The sequence below is a fragment of the Physeter macrocephalus genome, chromosome 14, assembly GCF_002837175.3.
Source record: "Physeter macrocephalus isolate SW-GA chromosome 14, ASM283717v5, whole genome shotgun sequence".
Classification (NCBI taxonomy): domain Eukaryota; kingdom Metazoa; phylum Chordata; class Mammalia; order Artiodactyla; family Physeteridae; genus Physeter; species Physeter macrocephalus.
The window spans coordinates 37,983,113-38,006,299 of NC_041227.1; the positions used below are offsets into that span (position 1 = coordinate 37,983,113).

Here is a 23,187-nt window from a genome sequence, read left to right on the forward strand (position 1 = left end):
CCCACATGCCGCGGAGCGGCTGGGCCCGTGAGCCATGGCCGCTGAGCCTGCGCGTCTGGAGCCTGTGCTCCGCAACGGGAGAGAACACGGCAGTGAGAGGCCCGCGTACCGCAAAAAAAGAAAAAAAAAAGAAAGAAATACAAAAGCCACAAAAGGGAAAGTAATAAGTTTGACAAAATTTTAAATTCCAATATGATAAAGCACATTATAAACAGAGGTAAAAGGCAAGCCATACAAGAAGTATAAACAGTTCACAGAGAAATGCTAATGGCCTTTAAAAATATGAAATTTCATTAAATACCAATAAAATCTCATAATAAAAGAAATTAAAACTAATTGAAATGCTGTTCTTACCTATCACAAAAATCAGAAAAGATACAGAAGATTGGAACAATGAATAAGTAAATTGACCTAGCTGACATACATAGAATACACACCCAACAATTGCAGAATACTCTTTTGAAGCTCACATGGAACATTCATCAAAATACGTCATAAGCTGAGCCATAAAGCAAGTCTCAGAAAGTTTCAAGGGGTTGGAACCATTCAGAATATGTTCTCTAACCACAGTAACATTAAACTGGAAGTCAATAAAGTCTTTAGGCAAATAAATTTGACAACTCCTATGAAAAAGACAAATTCCTTGGGAAACACACATAAGACAAAATATAATCTTATAACTGGTAAAGAAATTGAATCCTATTTATTTAAAACTTCCCACAAAGAAAACTCCATGCAAAAAAAAAAAAAAAAAAAAAAAAAAAAAAATTGGGCTTCCCTGGTGGCGCAGTGGTGCTGGGCCTGCACGTCCGGAGCCTGTGCTCCGCAACGGGAGAGGCCACAACAGTGAGAGGCCCATGTACCACAAAAAAAAAAAAAAAGAAAACTCCAATGATTCAAATAACTAATGAATTTTCCAAACAATTAAAAAACATTCCAATTGTACACACACTCTTTCAAAGAACAGAGGGGAAAAAAATCCCAACTCATTTTATGAGGCCAGCCATAACATGATTCCAAAATCTAAAAAGAATATTTTAAGAAAGTAAAATTAAAGCCAATCTATTATATAAACATAGATGTCAGAATCTTAAACATCAGTAAATCAAATCCAGTGGAATGTGAAAAAGATAAAAAATTACAAATCCAGTAGAATGTGAAAAAGATAAAAAATTACAATCCTGACTTTATGCCAGGAATGAAAAGTAGGTTTAACATTCAAAAATCAACCATAAATTCCATCATATCTAACAAAATAAAAAAGAAAAGCCAAAGATGCAGAAAAGCACTTAATGATATTCAATAACCCATTTAAAATAAAAATTATCAGCAAACTAAGACTAGAAGGAAATGTCCTCAATCTGATAAACAGCATTTATGAAAATCCTACAGCTACCAGCACACAGTATGGCTTTCCCTCTAAGACCAGGAACAAAGCAAGGATGTACACTACCACCGCTTATATTCAATATTGCACCAAGTGACAGAGCCAGCACAGTAATGCAAGAAAAAAAAAAATTTAATATTAGAAAGGAAAAAAGAAACTGCCATGATTCAAAGATGATGTTACTGTGTATACAGAAATTACAAGAGAATCTATTTTTCTAATTGCTTGAATTAATCAGTGAAGTCATCAAGGCCACTGAATATAAGTCCAATACACGAAACTCAACTGTATTTCTAAATACAAAAATAACTGGTTATTAATTTTTAAAATATATATTTACAATAGCCATCAAAAAAACTTAATATCTAGAATAAATCTAATAAAAAGGGTGTATAAGACATCTATACTAAAAACCATAAAACACTGCTGAGAAAGAAATGAATAATATTTATACAAATGCACATATTTAATGTTCATGAACAGGAATATGCAATATTGTTAAGATGTCAGTTGTCCACATATGGTTTTATACATTCAATGCAATACCAGTCAAAATCTCAGCAGGGTTTTATTATGGACATTGACAAGTTGATTCTAAAAATTTTATGAAAATGCCATAAACTTAGAATAGCCAATACAGGGGCCTTCCTGGTGGCACAGTGGTTAAGAATCCTCCTGCCAATGTGGGGGACACTGGTTCGAGCCCTGGTCTGAGAACATCCCACATGCCGCGGAGCAGCTAAGCCCATGCGCCACAACTACTGAGCCTGCGCTCTAGAGCCCATGAGCCACAACTACTGAGCCCATGTGCCACAACTACTGAAGCCTGCACGCCTAGAGCCTGTGCTCTGAAACAAGAGAAGCCACCGCAATGAGAAGCCCACGCATCGCAACAAAGAGTAGCCCCAGCTCGTCGCAACTAGAGAAAGCCCAGACCCAACACAGCCAAAAATAAATTTATTTTAAAAAAAAGAATAGCCAATACAACTGTAAAGAAAAAAAAAGAAAAAGAAAAAGGAAGTTGGAAGTCTTACACTATCAAATTATCAAAATACAATATAAAGCTACAGAAATCAAGACAGTTTGGGACTGGCAATAGACAGGTTAATGGAATAGAAGGTATACGGTTCCTACTTCACTAAAATGAATCTGAGCTTGATAAGAAAGCTAAATGTGGAGGGTTAAAAACAATAGAACTACTAAAAGAAAACAGTGGAAGCTACCTTCAAAACTTTGGGTAGGCAAAGATTTCTTAAGCAAAATACAATAAAAATTAACCATAACATTAAACGTTGATAACTGAAACTTCACTAGAAGAGTGAGCAACAGACTGGGAGCAGATATTCACAATACATGTATCTGACAAAGGATCTGTATGAAAAATATATAAGGTACTCCAACAAATCAATTAAAAAAATAATCCAATAAAAAGTATGCAAAAGACTTGAACACACTGCACAACAAGGACATCTAAATGGCCAATAAGCATATGAGAAGGTTCTCAATATCATTAGTCACCAGAGAAACTCAAATTAAAACAATAATACCACTACACACATATCAAAATGACTAAATTTTTAAAAGAATAACAATATCAAACACTGGCAAGGATGCAGAGTAACTGAAATGCTCATACATTGTGAGAGTATAGATTGTAACAACTACTTTCTAAAACTGTCTGACAGTATCTTCTAAAGCAAAGTACATATGTACCTAAACTTACCTTTCCAAATCCTAGGTTTATACTCAAGGGAAATATTAATAAGTGTGTATGTCTACCAAGAGACATGCACAAAAATATACACTGGAGTTTTATTCATAACAGTCTAGAAATTATTCTAGAAAACTAGAAATTATTTAAATATCCACCAAGAGAGTAAGTTATTTTATATTCATGCAATAAAATGCTACTAACACAAAAGAAAAAACTACTATGACACAAATCATAAATCAATCTCACAGGCATAACATTAAGCAAAAGAAACCAGACACAGAGGTGTACAATTCCATTCATAGGAATTTGAAGAACAGGCAAATTAATCTATGGTGCCTAAAGTCAGAATTAATGGACAAGGGGGAGTGGGTAGGAGGAGAGTACAAGAGGTATAAACTAGGAAGAGGCATAAAGAACCCTTCTGGGAGTTTGGCAATGTTCTATATTCTGACATGGAAATGTTTTATGTCTTGATTTGGTGGTGGTTTACATGGCTATATACATCTAGAAATTAATGAAGTTTTATACTTAAAATCGCTTATGTGTGGAATCTAAAAAATGGTACAAATGAACTTATTTATAAAAGAGAAATATAGTCACAGATGTAGAGAACAAACATATGGCTACCAGGGGGAAGGGGAGGAGGGATAAACTGGGAGATTGGGATTGACATATACACAATATTATATATAAAATAGATAACCAATAAGGACCTACTGTATAGCAAAAGGAGCTCTACTCAATATTCTGTAATGGCCTATATGGGAAAAGAATCTAAAACAGAGTGGATATATGTATATGTATAACTGATTGACTTTGCTGTACAGCAGAAACTAACACAACATTGTAAATCAACTATACTCCAATAAAGTATTTTTTTTTTAAATCTGTGCCCTTCATGTATATTTTGTTTTAATAAGTAAACTGCAAAACATTTATATCTTATATGTACTGATGTGGAAAAAAATCTCCAAGACATGCTATTTAAAGAAAAAAAGAAGAGTTTCATAATAATATGTACATTGATTTTTTTTTAAATATGTGCAAAACTATGTTTCTCTTACATATAAATATGGATAAATGCACATTATTTTACTGGTTAAACCTCCTAAGGAGAGTTTTGGAAGGAAAGATTTGGAAGATCAAAGGTAAATTTTATTTATATCATTTAAATTTTTTAACAATAAAAATATATTATTTGTGTATTCAAATAATTGCAAAATTAATAAAATATGCTAACTCCCATTTTACATGTCTGTAATCTCTTGAGGAGATGGAGGAGAATGATCAAACTCTAACCAAAGACTTGGACATAAGCTATTTCACTGTTTTCTTTCTAACCATAGGTAAGATTTTCTGTTTTAAATTCCGTAAAAGAAAACAATGTTTGTTTTCAACACTATTCCAAGTAAGAATGACGAAAACAACTGAGCTAAGTCTTTAGGAGGAATGAAATGGTAATATTCAGTTTTTTTCTAAGAACAGAGATAATGTGTTATAATGTTCACGTACCACTCAGTGCTCCAACAGCTCCAAAATTCAGGGATTTTCCATCCATTATGCTGGCATCACACTCAATTTCACCCAAGAGATTTAGATTAGATCCCATTCCTGCATTTGTAAAAGGAGAATCCTAAAAGATAAAAACAAACATTAAAATACCATTAGTCTTAGAGAAGAATTAATGTCAACACTTCATAAACTCTTCCAAAAACTAGAAAGGGAAAGAACACTTCCCAACTCGTATGATACCAGTACAACCCTGATTCCAAAACAAAGCAAAGATATCATAAGGAAAGAAAACTACAGGACAATATACCTTGTGAATATTGACACCAAAATCCTCAAGGAAAGCAAATGCAGCAAAATATGAAAGGATTATACACCATGAACAAGAGGGATTCCGGGAAAGCAAGTTTGGTTTAATATCTGAAACTCATTGTAATACACCATGTTAATAAAATAAAGAATAAAACAAATTTTTAAAACATGATCATATTAATAGAGAAAAAGTATTTGACAAAATCCAATACCCTTTCATGAGAAAAACACTCAACAACTAGAAATAGAAGGGAACTTCCTTAACATGATAAAGGGCATCTATAAGAGTCCAAAGCTAACATCATAATTAATGGTGAAAGACTCTTTCCCCTAAGATCAGGAACAACACAACAATGTTCACTCTAACCGCTTCTTTTCAGCATTATAGTGGATATTCTGAACAAGACAATTAGGCAAGAAAGAAAAACAAAGAGCATCTAGATTAGAAAGGAAGAAGTAAAATTGCCTCTGTTGGAAGATGACATGATCTTGTATACAAAAAATCCTAAAAACTCCACTAAAAAACTATTAGAACTAATAAAAAAGTTCAACAGGATTGCAAGATATAAGCTCAATATGCAAAAATCAGTTGTATTTCTATACCTTAGTAATGAAAAATCTGAAAATGAAATTAAGAAAACAATTCAGTTTACAATAACATCAAAAAGAATAAAATAGGGGGCTTCCCTGGTGGCGCAGTGGTTGAGAGTCCGCCTGCCGATGCAGGGGACGCGGGTTTGTGCCCCGGTCCAGGGGGATGCCACATGCCGCGGAGCAGCTGGGCTGGTGAGCCATGGCCACTGAGCCTGTGCGTCCGGAGCCTGTGCTCCGCAGCGGGAGAGGCCACAGCAGTGAGAGGCCCACATACGGCAAAAAAAAAAAAAAAAAAAAGAATAAAATAGGAATAAATTTAACAAAAGAAGTGTAAGAGGTGTACAGTAAAAACTATAAAACATGTTTTAAAGAAATTAAAGACCTAAATCAATGGAAGGACATCAATGTACATAAAACAGAAGACTTAATATCTTTAAGATGGCAATACTCCCTAAATTGGTCTGATTCAACACAATCCCTTATCAAATCCTAGCTGCCGTTTTTTGCAGAAATTGACAAACTAATCTTACAATTCATATGGAAATGCAAGGAACTAAGAACAGTCAAAACAATTTTTAAAAGAAAAACACTTTTCTTTTACAAATTGAAGGCTCACACTTCTAGGTTTTATAACTTACTACAAATTAATCAAGACAGTGTGATACGGACATATAGCTCAGGATAGACATATAGATCAATGAAATAGAAGTGTCCAGAAACAAGCCTTACACTTATGGTCAATTCATCAGGGATGCCAAAACAATTCAATAAAGAAAGGATAACTTATAAGAACCTACTGTATAGCAAAAGGAACTCTACTCAATATTCTGTAATGACCTATATGGGAAAAGAATCTAAAAAACAGTAGATATATGTATATGTATAACTGATTGACTTTGCTGTACAGCAGAAACTAACACAACATTGTAAATCAACTATACTCCAATAAAAATTTTTTTAAAAAAGCAGAAAACAAATACTTCTTTACTGGGTTCAGCAATTTAGTAAGTGAAAATATATATGCAATAAAACTTCAGTTACAGTATTTTTAAAAAAAAAGAAAAAAGAAAGTATAGTCTTTTCCATAAATGGTGCTGGGACAACTAGATATCCAAACGCAAGAGAGTATCTGAGTCAGAAATCACAGTCAATGCAGAAAAATTAACTATGTTCTAAGCTAAGACCAATATTATCTAGCAAACCAGGGCAATTCTTTACCAACCTAAAGATCACCAAATGCCCAAAATTATCTACAAATGTCCCCAGTTACCTGGATCCAAGGAAAACTGACCACAACATTAAGATCTCCCTAATGTGTACCTATAACTTGAGCAAAGGGGTCAGGTATTTGAGACCAGGGCTTTTGTTCTAATGCAGTTAGAAAATCTAACTGTCCACAGAATTTCAGAAGTAAGATCACAGACTGGAAAACAACAAAAGGGCTGTATAATTAAATAGAAAGTGAGTGATACAAACAGTAAGTACTTTGAGGATTCAAAAGGAAATGGCCCAGTATGAGATGAAGAAGTTAATAGCAGACTTCCTGAAGGATGTAAAGCAAAACCAAAGACTGGTCAGGGGGCTAGAAAATTCCACTTGGTGGATATGCAGGGAGCAACACGTAGGCAGCCGTAAAGTGTCAGAGTCACAGAAGACACATTTAGGAAACATGGTTGGCTGGAGCCAACTATGGAGATTGCTCCATGCCACTCATCAGAATCTGGACTTGATTGGGAAAATAATGAGAAGCCATTCAAGCTTTCTGTAGAAGAAAAAGTCAAGATGAGTATATTGGCCAAGGAAACATAAATTGACATTCACATATTATTGATATATGAAAAGGAAGGGGAGGAAACTGAAGTCAGAGAGACCAAACTGGAGGCTATTTTACAATGCAGGCTTGAAACATTAACCACTTGATATGAAATGACAGCAGCAGGGAAAAGGAAATAGAAAGGGAAAGAAAAGGACCAGAACTTCCAAACTTGAGAGATAAATAAAACCATTAATAAAAACGGGGCATTTTATAAGATGAAGGAAAGAAAGTGCGTAATTAAGCGTAAAGAGTTTGAATAAGGCCTTCCAAGTGAATATTCTACCTAAATCAATTCACAATTAAATCTTGGGAAAGAGATCACAACTAAAGAAGGACTATGATTTAGAACAGATAAAGACTGAATCCTTGCCCTGGATTATTTCATATATATATATATATATGTGTATATATATGTGTATGTATATGTATGTATGTATGTATGTATGTATACTGGGGGAGCGGCAGAGAAAGGTTTACTGCAGGCAGGGCCAAGCAAAAGCGGGTGGCTCGTGCTCAAAAGCTTGAACGCATATATCCAAACATATAAAGACCCAGGTCAGAAGCCTCTATGACACTGAACAGAGAGATTGTACAAGTAAGCACAAGTAAATTACCACCATATTTCAAGGGTTTTTTTTTTTACTCTACATAACCTCCCTTGCCTAATCACATATATCTTTCAAAGTATGTGAGAAAGGAACTGAAATGTGAGAAAAATTTAAAGCATCATATTTCGTAATTCCCAAAATATATGTACAAGATCATAACACTATATACGCCATTTCAACAATCTTTAAAATGGGATATATCAGCAAATAAGCTCTACAAAATTAATTTCAATATAATACAAAGTTAGAAATCACAAAGTGAACTAAATTATTCTAAAAATAACTCTTGCCTGATGTTTAAATTTGACATTTCAAAAATACCTAAGAAAAAGGGATATAAGAAAATTAAAGGATATCTTAGAAGCAATTTTTTTTTCAAAAATACTTCTCCTACTTCAAAATACATTTATAACTTCAAAAGTGTGTCTACTGAACTTCTGCTTCTGACTCTGAAGGCATAATAGGGATCATATTTGTCCTCCTAACTAGAAAATCAGACAAAATATATGAAACAGACAGACTTCATTCAATAGCACAGGACTGTGATCCTGAGAAAAACAGACACAAATCAGGTGCCTCCACTTAATCCCTAGAGATACTTTTAAGACCACAGCACAGGGAAGAGGAACCCAAAAAACAACCAATATTCTTCCAGCATTGAGTAGACAAAGTTATGAGTTCACGGAGGCCAGGAAGGCTAGAATATGCAGTACAGGGTGCAAAGAGGAGAGAGCTACACGGAGAGAATGCCAGAGGCCTGTAGGACCCTGAGACTTTAAATGAGTATTAGCCTACATACACTTGTGAGGAAGCTACCAAGACCAAAGAAAGAACCTCTGGAAAAGAGTAAGCTGAGCAATCCCTGGAGCTCATACAGAGGGGAGAATAAGTCATGTTCCCATCAGCCAGAGTGAGGACATCAGGAAAAGTCTCAGGTAACGTCTAGAGTTGGGCCAAATCAGCCCTAGAAACAAGGCTACTTCAGACTTGCACTAACAAGGTTTTAAAGAAGCCTCAAAAGGATCAAAATGATTTACACAACAGTGTCCCAGAACAAAGTCCTACAATATTTGAAGAAATACTACAATATCCAACTCCCAAAGATGTAAAATACACAGTGTTTAAAAATAACCAAAGATGACCAGCATGCAAATAAGCAGAAAACTATGCCTCATAACCAGAAGAAATTACCACACAAAAACAGACCTATAAATGACAGATGATAGAACTAGCAAACAATTCTAATGTTAACTAACAATGTTAAACTAGCTTTCACAAACATACTCTATATGTTCAAGTAGGTATAGGAAAACATGAAGAAGAAAAAGAAGCTATGAAAAAATAAATTAATCAAACTTCTAGAGATGAAAAATATAATCTAAGGTAAAAAACACTTTGGAACAAAAAAAGATTTTCACATTAGGTAAAACTAAAGAAATCCGAATAAAGTATGGACTTTAGTTAATAATAATGTGTTAATACAGGTTCATTAACCGTGAAACATGTACCATACTAACGTAGACGCTAATAGGGAAGATGAGGTAGTGGGTGTACTGGAATTCTCTGTACTAGCTTCTCAATTTTTCTGTAAATCTAAAACTGTTCTAAAATTAAAACTTTATTTTAAAAAGTCAAGCCGGGCTTCCCTGCTGGCGCAGTGGTTGAGAATCCACCTGCCGATGCAGGGGACACAGGTTCGTGCCCCGGTCCGGGAAGATCCCACATGCCGCGGAGCGGCTGGGCCCGTGAGCCATGGCCACTGAGCCTGTGCGTCCGGATCCTGTGCTCTGCAACGGGAGAGGCCACAACAATGAGAGGCCCACGTACCACAAAAAAAAAAAAAAAAAAAAATCAAGCCACAGCCTGGGAGAAAAATTTTACAAAACATAAAGGTAGAGGACTTGTATCCAGTATATATAAAAAAAATCATACAACTCAGTAAGACAATCCAAAGTTTTTAATGGGCAAACAATTTCATGAACAGATTGCAAATAATACATGCAAAGATGCATAATATCATTAGTCATTAGGGAATGCAAATTGAAACCACGAGATACCACTAAAATGGTTAAATTTAAAAGGCCAACAATAGTGAGTTTTGGCAAGAAAGTAGAGCAACTGTAACCCACTGCTAGTAAGAATAAAAATAGCAAATAGTTTGGCAGTTTCTTTAAAGTTAAGCACACACTTACCATAGATCCAGCAATTCTACTCCTAACTATTTATCCAAGAAAAATGAAAGCATATGTCCACATAAAGACTTGAATGAAAATGTTCGTATCAGCTTTAGTCAGAATGGCCCAAAGCGGGAAACAACACAAATGCTCATCGACTGGTAAATGAATAAACAAATTGTGATATATCAATACAATGAAATACTATTCAGCAATAAAAGGAACAAATTCCTAATTTACCCAACAATATGGATGAATCTCAAAAGCATTATGTTAAGTGAAAGAAGCCCCTCACAAAAGGCCACATAATGTATGATTCTATTTATACCAAATTGTAGAAAAGGCCAAATTATGAAAAAAGCAGATAGTAGTTGCCAGGGGTGGCTGAGAGGAGGGGATCCACTGCAGACAGGCATTAGGAGAGAATTTGGGGGGTGATGGAAATGTTATATGTCAAGATTGTATTGGTAGTTACACTGGTAGTTGTATTTGTCAAAACTCATCAAATTATACACTTAAAATTGGTGCATTTTGTTGTATATATATTTCAATAAAACTGAAAAAAAATTGTACTTATCACTCAGTATAAACTGACCACCCCATATACTAACTTTCCCCTTATAATGTACAGAAGCTTTTTATATGGTCATTTGTTGTTGATTTTCTGAGCTGAATCATTTTGTACAACTAGCAATCATTATATCCAATCAGTAGCCAGCGATCCTTTTAAAGTCCTGTTTACTCCCCTTTTCAAAAACCTGCAATGGTTTCCTGTCATACTTTAGAATAAAATCTGAAGTCTTACTTTCCAAGGTTTACAAGGCCCTACGTGATCTGGCCCCTCTCTTTCTCTCCCTTACTATGCACCAGCCACACGCCTCCTTGTAATTCTTGCACAAGAGGAACATTCCCACCTGAGGGCTTTTACATTTTGAAATGCTGAGCTTAGTGAGCAATTATAGTAGGGGAAAGAGTCAGTAAATAAAGACTGAGTGTGTGTGTGTATATAGAAACATACACATACACGTATGTTTGCATGTATAAATAGCTGATGTCCCATGATGTTAAGTACTAGAAAGAAGAACAAAATGGGATAAGAAGAGACTTCCCCTTCAAACCCAAGACTCCCTTCCCCAACACCTTTGTTTGCATGGCTTTCTCCCCCATCTTGTTCATGTGACATCTCTGGGCAGGTCAGTCCTCCCCATACTGACTTAGCATTTCCCCAACCTTCCCCAATGATTTTTTCTCTTATTATTTTATTCTTCTTTATGGTACTTTTTACTACTTGACATTATATATTATTGTCTAATTCTCCCCATAGAATGTAAGCCCTGTAAGTACAATAATTTGGCATTTTAGGTGTTGTATCCCAATGTCTAAAGTAATGCTTGGTACACAGTAAGTGCTCAATAAATATTTGCAGAATGAATAGGAGTTAATTACAAATAGATATAAATAGAATAACTGATCACTGTGAACTATAAGCCCTTAAGCAAGCTGATACTTACTGATTCCTACAGGTTACTGCTATAAAGAAATGCCAGAAAAATGTAATAGAGTGTTAAGAATCCAATCTTTTCACAGTTGAAACAAGAGAAATTAAATAAATTCAGGCAACAGAATTTTCAGTTTCTAAAAGATAACATTTTAAAAGCAAAATATTTTTTAAGAGTACTTATAACTTTCAAAGGAGACAAAGCTTTAAAAAGCAAGATCACTTTGCTTAACCCAGCAAAGAGAGGGCAGGAAAGCCAAGAGGCGAATCAAGAGCTACACACCCACCATGACATGGAAACCCTTTCTTATTAATGAAATTTGGAAACATCGAGCTAAGGCAAAGATCTGCAAAGCATTACTCTTTCACTCTAAACCACAACCTGTATTACCCATTTAATGTCCTTTGCTGAAAGCATAAAATAAGAACTGTTTGCAAGGCTATGGGGTATACCGTACCTCTGGGGATCTATTATGAGACCTCTATTAACAGCGCTTACAGATGCAAACAATTTAGTTTTCAAATGTTGTACAAAAACTGGACTGGCACATTGTAAAATCATTTTTATATAAAATGATTTATGTTTGTCCAATTTCCAATCCTCCTTTAAGGAGAAGTTAGACATTTACAGGAAATTACTAATATGTTAGTATTCATACCTTGTTAATCAAGGGCAAATTCAACAGTAGTCTGAAATTACGTGATAATACACTTTCTTATTCAAAATTAAGTATGCTAAGATACCAAAATTACTTTTATTACTGCCTTCATTAATAAGCAGGTAGTTTTATTAATCTAAAGCTAATGAGAAAAAAAAAACGGAACAGCTTTTGAAACAATTTCTTGAATCATTTTTAAATAGAATAATAAAAACAGGATGTATACTCCATGTTGTTATAGTCTTTTTCAAACTAACACTAGTAAAAATTGTACAATAAACCTATCCTACCTGACACTATCCTAACAATTACAAACTCCCTGGTGTTTCATCATCAATTCTCATTATTTACAGGATGAATAGAAGCCAATGAAAATGTATTACCAAACAAACATTGAGGATATTTTTATTAAGCAGCCAATTAAGCTCAAATTTTCAAGACCAGATTGCTGAAAGATTTCCAATTTAGATTCCTCTGTGGTGGTATAGGCTAAGATTCATTCATTCATTCAACCAAAAATTATTGTTCATCTATGTGCCAGGCAAATCTTTCTGTAAAGAGCCAGATATGTTAAATAGTTCAGGCTTGGCCACACAGACAAGTCTACAACTACTAAACTCTGCCTCTGTAACATGAAAAGCAGCCAGAGAAAATACACAAATGAATGAGCATGGCTGTGTTCCAATGAAACTTCATCATAAACATTGAAATTTGAATTTCATATAATTTTTTGGTGTCATGAAATACTATTCTTCTTTGGAGTTTTTTTCAACCATTTAAAAATGGCAAAACCATTCTCAGTTTGCAGGCCATTCAAAAACAGGCAACAGTCCAGATTTGACTTTCAGGCCATAGTTTATTAATCCTTGACCTAACCCACGGGGATATAGAAATGAACAAAACAGAAAAATATCATTGCCCACATGGAGCCAGAATTCTAGCTAAGGGAGACAGACAATAAGAAATTAAACAAATTAGATGGCTTATTAGATAGCAGTAAATATGATGAAGAAAAACAATACAGGACAGGAAATAGGAAGTACTGGGCATGGCAACAGGGCTATAAAGGGGAGACAAAAAAACCACAGGGGTAGTTACAATATATTTTTCCTTTTAAGTGTTAATCTGATGTAATTTCAGACTGACAGAGAAATGCAATAGTAGTATAGCATCAAGAATATATAAAGGGGCTTCCCTGGTGGCGCAGTGGTTGAGAGTCCGCCTGCCGATGCAGGGGACACGGGTTCGTGCCCCGGCCCGGGAAGATCCCACATGCCGCAGAGCGGCTAGGCCTGTGAGCCACGGCTGCTGAGCCTGCGCGTCCGGAGCCTGTGGTCCGCAACGGAAGAGGCCACAACAGTGAAGGGCCCACGTACCGCAAAAATAAAAAAAATAAGAAGAATATATGAAGAACTCCTATAACTTTCAATAACAACCAAAAAAAACCCAATTATAAAATGAGCAAAGGACTTGAATAGACATCAACAGACATTTTTACCTGAAGAATACAAATGGTCAGCAAGCACATAAAAAGATGTTCAACATCATTATTCACAGAGAAATAAAAATCATAGTCACAATGAGGTACCACTTCGTACCCATGAGGATAGTTATAATAACAAAAAAAAAATAGCAAGTGCCAGCAAGAACATGGAGAAATTGTAACACTTGTACAGTGCCATTGGTAGTGTAAAATGGTTCAGCTGTTGTGGAAACAGTTTGCTGATTTCACAAAAAGTTAAAAACAGAATTAGCACATGGGAGAGATTGGCTCAAGATGGCAGAGTAGAAGGACGTGCGCTCACTCCCTATTGCAAGAGCACTGGAATCAAAACTAACTGCTGAACAATCATCGATAGGAGACACTGGAACTCACCAAAAAACATACCCCACATACAAAGCCAAAGGAGAAGCCACAATGAGACGGTAGGAGGGGCGCAATCACAATAAAATCTAATCCCACAATTGCTGGGTGGGTGACTCACAGCATGGAGAACCATTATACCACAGAGGCCCACCCACTGGAGTGAAGATTCTGAGCCCCACGTCAGGCTTCCCAACATGGGGGCCAGCAACAGGACGGGTATTCCCAGAGAACCAGACTTTGCAGGCAATGGAATTTGGTTGCAGGACTTCAACAGGACTGGGGGAAACAGAGACTCCATTCTTGGAGGGCACACACAAAGTAGGGTGCACATCAGGACCCAAGGAGAAAGAGCAGTGACCCCATAGGAGACTGAACCAGACCTACTTGCTAGTGTTGGAGTATCTCCTACAGAGGCAGGGGATGTCTGCGGCTCACCGCAGGGACAAGCACTGGCAGCAGCAGTTCTGGGAAGTACAGTTGGCATAAGCGCTCCCAGGGTCTGCCATTAGCCCCAACAAAGAGCCTCTAGGCTCCAGTGCTGGGTTGCCTCAGGCCAAAACACCAACAGGGAGGGAACTCAGCCCCACCTATCATCAGGGAAGTGGATTACAGTTTTACTGAGCTCTGCCCACCAGAGCAACACCCAGCCTTACCCATCACCAGTCCCTCCCATCAGGAAGCTTGCACAAGCCTCTTAGATAGCCTCATCCACCAGAGGGCAGACAGCAGAAGCAAGAAGAACTACAGTCCTGCATGCCGTGGAACAAAAAACACATTCACAGAAAGACAAACAAAATGAAAAGGCAGAGGATTATGTACTAGATAAAGGAACAAGATAAAACCCCAGGAAAACAACTAAATGAAGTGGAGATAGGCAACCTTCCTGAAAATAAATTCAGAATAATGATAGTGAAGATGATCCAGGACCTCGGAAAAAGAATGGAGGCAAATATCGAGAATATGCAACAAATGTTTAACACAGACATAGAAGAATTAAAAAACAAACACCTAGAAGAATTAAACAATAAACCAACAGAGAGGAACAATACAACAACTGAAATGAAAAATACACTAGAAGGAATCAATAGCAGAATAACTGAGGCAGAACAGATAAGTGACCTGGAAGACAGAATGGTGGAATTCACTGCCGCAGAACAGAATAAAGAAAAAAGAATGAAAAGAAATGAAGACAACCTAAGAGACCTCTGGGACAACATTAAATGCACCAACATACATTATAGAGGTTCCAGAAGGAGAAGAGACAGAGAAAGGACCCAAGAAAATATCTGAGGAGATTATACTCAAAAACTTCCCTAACATGGGAAAGGAAATAGCCACCCAAGTCCAGGAAGTGCAGAGAGTCCAGGCAGGATAAACCAAGGAGAAACATGCTGAAATACATAGTAATCAAACTGACAAAAATTAAAGACAAAGAAATTAATTAAAAGCTACAAGGGAAAAATGACAAATAATGTACAAGGGAACTCCCATTAAACAGCTGATTTCTCAGCAGAAACTCTACAAGCCAGAAAGGAGTGGCATGACATATTTAAAGTGATGAAAGGGAAGAACCTACAACCAAGATTACTCTACCCAGCAAGGATCTCATTCATATTCAATGGAGAAATCAAAAGCTTTACAGACAAGCAAAAGCTAAGAGAATTCAGCACCACCAAACCAGCTCTACAACCAACACTAAAGGAACTTCTCTAAGTGGGAAAGACAAGAGCAGAAAAGGACCTACAAAAACAAACCCAAAACAATTAAGAAAATGGTAATAAGAACATACATATTGATAATTACCTTAAATGTGAATGGATTAAAGGCTGCAACCAAAAGACACAGGCTTCTGAATGCATACAAAAACAAGACCCATATATATGCTGTCTACAAGAGACCACTTCAGACCTAGGGACACATACAGACTGAAAGTGAGAGGATGGAAAAAGATATTCCATGCAAAGGGAAATCAAAACAAAGCTGGAGTAGCAATACTCATATCAGATAAAATAAACTTTAAAACAAACACTGTTACAAGACACAAGGAAGGACACTATATAATGATCAAGGGATCAATCCAAGAAGAAGCTATAGCAATTATAAATATATATGCACCCAACACAGGAGCACCTCGATACATAAGGCAAATGCTAACAGCTATAAAACAGGAAATCAATAGTAACACAATAGTGGGGGACTTTAACCCCTCACTTACACCAATGGACAGATCATCCAGACATAAAATTAATATGGAAACACAAGCTTTAAATGATACAGTCCAGATAGATTTCATTGATATTTATAGAACATTCCATCCAAAACAGCAGATTACATCTTCTTCTCAAGTGCACATGGAACATTCTCCAGGATAGATCACATCTTGGGTCACAAATCAAGCCTCAGTAAATTTAAGAAAATTGAAACCATATCAAGCATTTTTTCCAACCACAATGCTATGAGACTAGAAATCAATTACAGGGAAAAAAACGTAAAAAACACAAACACATAGAGGCTAAACAATACGTTACTAAATAACCAAGAGATCACCAAGAAATCAAAGAGGAAATCAAAAAATACCTAGAGACAAATGCAATGAAAACACAATGATCCAAAACCTACGGGATGCAGCAAAAGCAGTTCTAAGAGGGAAGTTTATAGCAATATGAGCCTACCCCAAGAAACAAGAAAAATCTCAAATAAACAATCTAACCACTGATGAATATAGATGCAAAAATCCTCAACAAAATACTAGCAAACAGAATCCAACAACACATTAAAAGGATCATACACCATGATCAAGTGGGATTTATCCCAGGGATGCAAGGATTCTTCAATATATGCAAATCAATCAATGTGATACACCATATTAACAAATTGAATAATAAAAACCATATGATGCGAGAGGGAAGAGATATGGGAACATATGTATATGTATAACTGATTCACTTTGTTATAAACCAGAAACTAACACACCATTGTAAAGCAATTATACTCCAATAAAGATGTTAAAAAAACAAAAAAAACCATATGATCATATCAACAGATGCAGGAAAAGCTTTTGACAAAAATCAACACCCATTTATGATAAAAACTCTCCAGAAAGTGGGCTTGGAGGGAACCTACCTCAACATAACAAAGACCATATACGACAAACCCACAGCAAACATCATTCTCAATGGTGAAAAACTGAAATCATTTCCTCTAAGATCAGGAACAAGACACGGATGTCCACTCTCGCCACTCTTGAAATTAAAGATGATACAAACAGATGGAGAGATATACCATGTTCTTGGATTGGAAGAATCAGTATTGTGAAAATGACCATACTACCCAAAGCAATCTACAGATTCAATGCAATCCCTATCAAATTACCAATGGCATTTTTTTTACAGAACTAGAAACAAAGAATCTTAAAATTTGTATGGAGACACAAAAGACCCCAAATAGCCAGAGCAATCTTCAGGGAAAAAAACGGAGCTGGAGGAATCAGACTCCCTGACTTGAGACTATACTACAAAGCTACAGTAATCAAGACAATACGGTACTGGCACAAAAACAGAAATATAGGTCAATGGAACAGGAAGAAAGCCCAGAGATAAACCCACACACCTACGGTCGACTAATCTATGGCAAAGGAGACAAAGATATACAATGGAGAAAAGACAGACTCTTCCATAAGTGGTGCTGGGAAAACTGGACAGCTACATGTAAAAGAATGAAATTAGAATACTCCCTAACACCATACACAAAAATAAACTCAAAATGGATTAGAGACCTAAATGTAAGACCGGGCACTATAAAACTCTTAGAGGAAAACACAGGAAGAACACTCTTTGACATAAATCACAGCAAGATCTTTTTGGACCCACCTCGGAGAGTAATGGAAATAAAAACAAAAATAAACAAATGTAATCTAATGAAACCTAAAAGCTTTTGCACAGCAAAGGAAACTATAAACAAGAAGAAAAGATAATGCCCAAAATGGGAGAAAATACTTGCAAACAAAACAACGGGCAAAGGATTAATCTCCAAAATATATAAACAGCTCAGGCAGCTCAATATTAAAAAAAGAAAAAAGCCCAATCAAAAAATGGGTAGAAAAAAAAAATGGGCAGAAGATCTAAATAGAATTTTCTCCAAAGAAGATATACAGATTGCCAACAAATACATGGAAGGATGCTCAACATCATTAATCATTAGAGAAATGCAAATCAAAGCTACAATTAAGTATCACCTCACACCAGTCAGAATGGCCATCATCAAAAAATCTACAAACAACAAATTCTGGAGAGGGTGTGGAGAAAAGCGAACCCTCTTGCACTGTTGGTGGGAATGTAAATCGATAGAGCCACTATGGAGAACAGTATGGAGCTTCCTTAAAAAACTAAAAATACAATTACCATATGACTCAGCGATCCCACTACTGGGCATATACCCAGAGAAAACCATAATTCAAAAAGACACATGCACCCCAATGTTCATTGCAGCACTATTTACAATAGCCAGGTCATGGATGCAACCTAAATGCCCATCAACAAACAAATGGATAAAGAAGATGTGGAACATATATACAATGGAATGTGACTCAGCCATAAAAAGGAACAAAATTGGGTCATTTGTAGAGACGTGGATAGACCTAGAGACTGTCATACAGAGTGAATTAAGTCAGAAAGAGGAAAACAAATATTGTTTATTAATGTATATATGTGGAATCTAGAAAAATGGTACAGATGAACTCGTTTGCAAGGCAGAAATAGAGACACAGATATAGAGAACAAACGTATGGACACCAAGGGGGGAAAGTGGGGCGGGGAGGGGGTTGGTGGTGGTGGGATGAATTGGGAGATTGGGATTGACATACATACACTAATATGTATAAAATAGATAACTAATAAGAATCTGCTGTATTAAAAATAAAATAAAATTCAAAAGGTAAATAAAATACACACACACACAAAGAATTAGCATATGACCCAGTAACTTGATAAACAAACACTTGTACAGGAATGTTCACAGGAACACTGTTCACTATTCATAACAAACACTATTCACAGCAAAAGAATGGAAACCACCCAAGTGTCCATCAATGGATGAATGGATAAACAAATTGTGGTATATAAATGAATAATGTTGAATAATATTCCACAAAAATGAATGAAGCACTGATACATGCTACAATGTAGAAGAACCTTGAAAATATTATGCTAAGTGAAAGAAGACACACAAAGTCACATGTTGTATGATTCCATTTATATGAAATATCCAGAATAGGTAAATCCAGAGAGACAGAAAGCAGATTGGTGGTTGCCAGGGATTTGGGGAGGAGGGAATACAGAGCAACTGCTTAATGGGTACAGGCTTCCCTTTGGGGAGTGAAAAATATTCTGAAACAAGACAAAGGTGGTAGCGGCACGATATTATGAATGTTTAAATGCCACTGAATTATTCACGTTAAAATGACTAATTTTGTATTCCTTGAATTTCACCTTTTGCATTCTATGAATTAAACAAAAAAAGGCAGACACAAAAGAATACGTACTGCATGATTCCATTTCAGAACAGGCTTTACCCTGGAGTGACTGGAAGGGGCAGAAGGGGCCTTCTGGAGGGCTGCAAATGTTTCCTAATCTGGGTGCGGGTTCACTCCAAAAAATTCAAGGAGCTGCCCCTGTACCATAAATGTGTATGCTTTTCTATATGTATACTACACTTTAATAAAAAGTTTTGAAACTATAGTGTAACTTTTTTTAAATAAAAGATTAATGGCAAATTTTTTTTAAAAAAGGTTATCAGTGTTGGGTAGAGGACCCAGGGGATCTCTCTGTATTATTTCTTACAACTCCTGTGAATCTACAATTATTTCAAAGCTAAAAGGGTTTTTTTTAACTCAGAAAAATGAAAATTTCCAGACCTGTCCCCAAAGATTCTGACCTAGGTCATGTGGGATGAAGGTAGGGACTGTTCATTTTTTTTTTTTTTTTTTTTTTTTTTGAACAAGCTACCTCAAGTGATTCTGATTCAGCTGGACCATGGCCCTCTCCTTGAGAAACTCCAATCTACATGAACTCCACAAGCTGCTTAACTTCACTTTCTCCTTGAACCCTACCTTGAGGAGGCTTGTAAAGGCATCTGTGAGCAACAGCACAGAGGAGGTGGAGAGTAAGAAAGCACAAGTGAGTCATGAGAGGCTACAAAAGCTAACCACTCTGGGAAGCAGGATTCAACTTTTACTGGAGAAAAATGAGATGAACTGGAAAAAAGATTAATAAAATGTGAGTCAATGGTGAAAGGACATACAAAAGTTTCCAGGTAATCAACACAGATGCAGCCACAAATATTATGCACAAATCAATTATTTTTCTTAGTATGTTTTCCATCAAGAGTTAATGGAATCAAGGTAAGACAAATGATGTTGGAAGCTAAATATCCTTTAGGAGGTTAGCAAGACAAAGTTCAGAAATCAGTGCAACATGCTTGTACTTATGGTCATTTCTGGTACATTCTTCACCACAATCACTAAAAATAATATTTTACTTCTGGAACTAGAAGTAAATAAAGGAACAATTTAGTTCATGCTTAGCCAGGTCACAGAGTATTTTGATCTGCTTCTAATCCAGCTCAAACTCTTTGGAGTGATATTCCTTGGTTCTGGTTCAAATTACTTCAGTGGGAAATTTTTTGAAAAGTCTTTAGTTTGACTTGAAGTTCATTTTCAAAATAATAAGTTAATACCTTAGTCCAATTCCAATTTTAAAAAATCAAATCAAAGCTCATTCCAGTCTTATTCTTACTTTTGGTAGAAATCCCTGTTGCAACAATTTGCAAACTCTAGAGCAAAAAACTGAGGCCAATTAAATCATCAGTTCATTTTCTCAGGCCTTCCAACAACACAAAAGTTGGCATATCTGTCCAAGCCTTATTTTCATCTGCACCTTGAGCTGAAAAATAGTTTCAGTTACACAGCTTCCTATACTCAAAAGGGGCAGCTGTCGCTCAGCCCTGGCAGACTGCAACCCTCAGAGAATGCATGTTCCATGTGACCAGATCTCACTTTTTTTCAAAAGAAGTTAGAAATCCAGGTTTTTATGAGTCTCCTGATTTTAAATGTTGGCAACAAATTCCAATTTTTAAGAACTTGTCTATGGACTAATCAACACACATCTGTAAACTGTCTCTTCTGCAATCTCACTTTGTGAAGGTTAATAAGGTCTCATGCTTCTCCAGATAGAAATTCTCAGCTTTGGTAAGTCTTCAATTTTCCACATAATACAGATTTCAGGCAAAGCAGCTCTTTGACACAAATGCCAGTCCCAACAACAGATCATGATTTCATTCTCATGCCTTGTTGAATACTGAAAATATTGACTATTTGTACTTCTTACTACTTAAACAAGAAGAATGATAAATACAGAAGTAAGCCATTTAATCTGTGTTGTAGACTAACTACCCTGTGTCAACACACTTAACTGAGAGCCAGGTTAGTGGTCAGAAATGCCACATATCTTCTGATTATGACAGTGGAATTTATAATACTTTTTTGCTTCTCCAAAATGAGTCAGACAAGCTTTCTACCCAGAATCCACAAGAAGAATGATGAAATATCATGTTATTTTTCTCAAGACTACCTTGATCACCATTAGTATAGACAACTTCATCTACAACTTTATACAATGGTGAATTGCCATTGTCAAAATGATGAGAAAAAACACAGTATTCTCTATGGAGCTAGTAATTTGGAACAAAACAAACCAACCAAAAACACCCAAACACACACAAAATTTAGATAGTTACATGGGGGGGGGAGGGGAATATCAATGTTGAGTAACACCAAACAAAAATGACAAAGAGATAATCAGGTAAAATAATTAACGGATACTGAGAACCTATCTATAACTGGATATCACATAGCTTTTGTAAAAATTGGCTCTCACGTTCTCAGCGTGAACTTTAGTGATTTTAAATTCAAAGCAGTAGGCTCATGAAATTAAAGGAGTATTGAATTTTGAAGAAATTATGGCATTCATAAATTTGGGGTAAACAAAGAAACAGCAACAAGGTAACCAACTTAGCGATCCGTTCAAGTCCCTGCCTCTGAAAGTCACATTAGCTCACCCAGGCCTTGCCTTTCCACCTTCCTCCCCAACTTGCCTGTCCACCACTTCTCTGAACCTCTTTTGGGATACAGAGAATGTGCTTAAAGGGTGTAAATCTACGAACTATACTACCCTTTGTCTAGTTCTGAAAAAACACTCAATGAAAAGAGTATGAAACTACAATACAACTTTTTCACTATTGGTAAATTTTACTTAACGGATTAACTGTGTTTTCCATGACTGACTAATTGGACAATGTGGACAATAAGAAGAGATCTGCAACATAGAAATTACAAGATGATGGATTCCTCCTTATGTTTGGTACAATGTTGACCTAAAAAGCAGAATTTTCACAACTGGAGCTAATTGGAGGTCATGGTATCTGTTATCCCAGGACTACAGAAAACAAGGTCAGAAAGAAGCAAGCCATATTATCCAACTTAACACCCAGTTTGCAAATAGTTGTTTACTACACCTTAAAATATCTCCAAGGAAGTTACATCCATGTGGTATAAGCATGCTGTGTCCAAGAGGGCAATTTACCATTATAAATAATCCTAGTTTGTGTACAGAAACCAGTAGATATTTGCAAATTCATTTCCAGGTCACTGAAGATAAAACCCAGAAAAAACTATTTTCCTCCATGTGGTGAAAGCAGAGATTACTTCTGCAGTGGCGCTGCCTGTTCTTAGAGTTATTCTCTAAAACAGGGTCATATGAGAATATTTTCACCCAAATACTAGCTATAAACAATTAAGACATGATTTACTGAGATACATGCTACTGTGTATGTTTAGGTTTTTAGCCAATTAATACTATATTAACAAAGACTGGAAAGTTTAAGAATAAATGAACTCTAACCAGTACGTTTCAGCAGAGTTAGCCAGAAAACATTTCTACTAAGCCCAAATGAAATATCTTTCATTCATTAATACAGAACCAGAGGGCATACTTAG

At 36.0% G+C, this 23,187-nt stretch overlaps 1 protein-coding gene across 15 annotated transcripts in view; it reads right to left on the bottom strand.

Annotated features, from left to right (window-relative positions):
• TASP1 (taspase 1) overlaps positions 1–23,187 on the bottom strand; it is a 353,026-nt gene that overhangs the window by 307,145 nt on the left and 22,694 nt on the right. For all 15 annotated transcript variants that reach the window (XR_008619335.1, XM_055090632.1, XM_055090631.1 and 12 more), the window contains one exon: positions 4,614–4,734. Coding sequence is in view for 14 of the 15 variants with exons in the window: in XM_055090632.1 (XP_054946607.1) it covers positions 4,614–4,734 (121 nt within the window). In the remaining variant the exon portion in view is untranslated. The remainder of the gene's footprint in view (positions 1–4,613; positions 4,735–23,187) is intronic.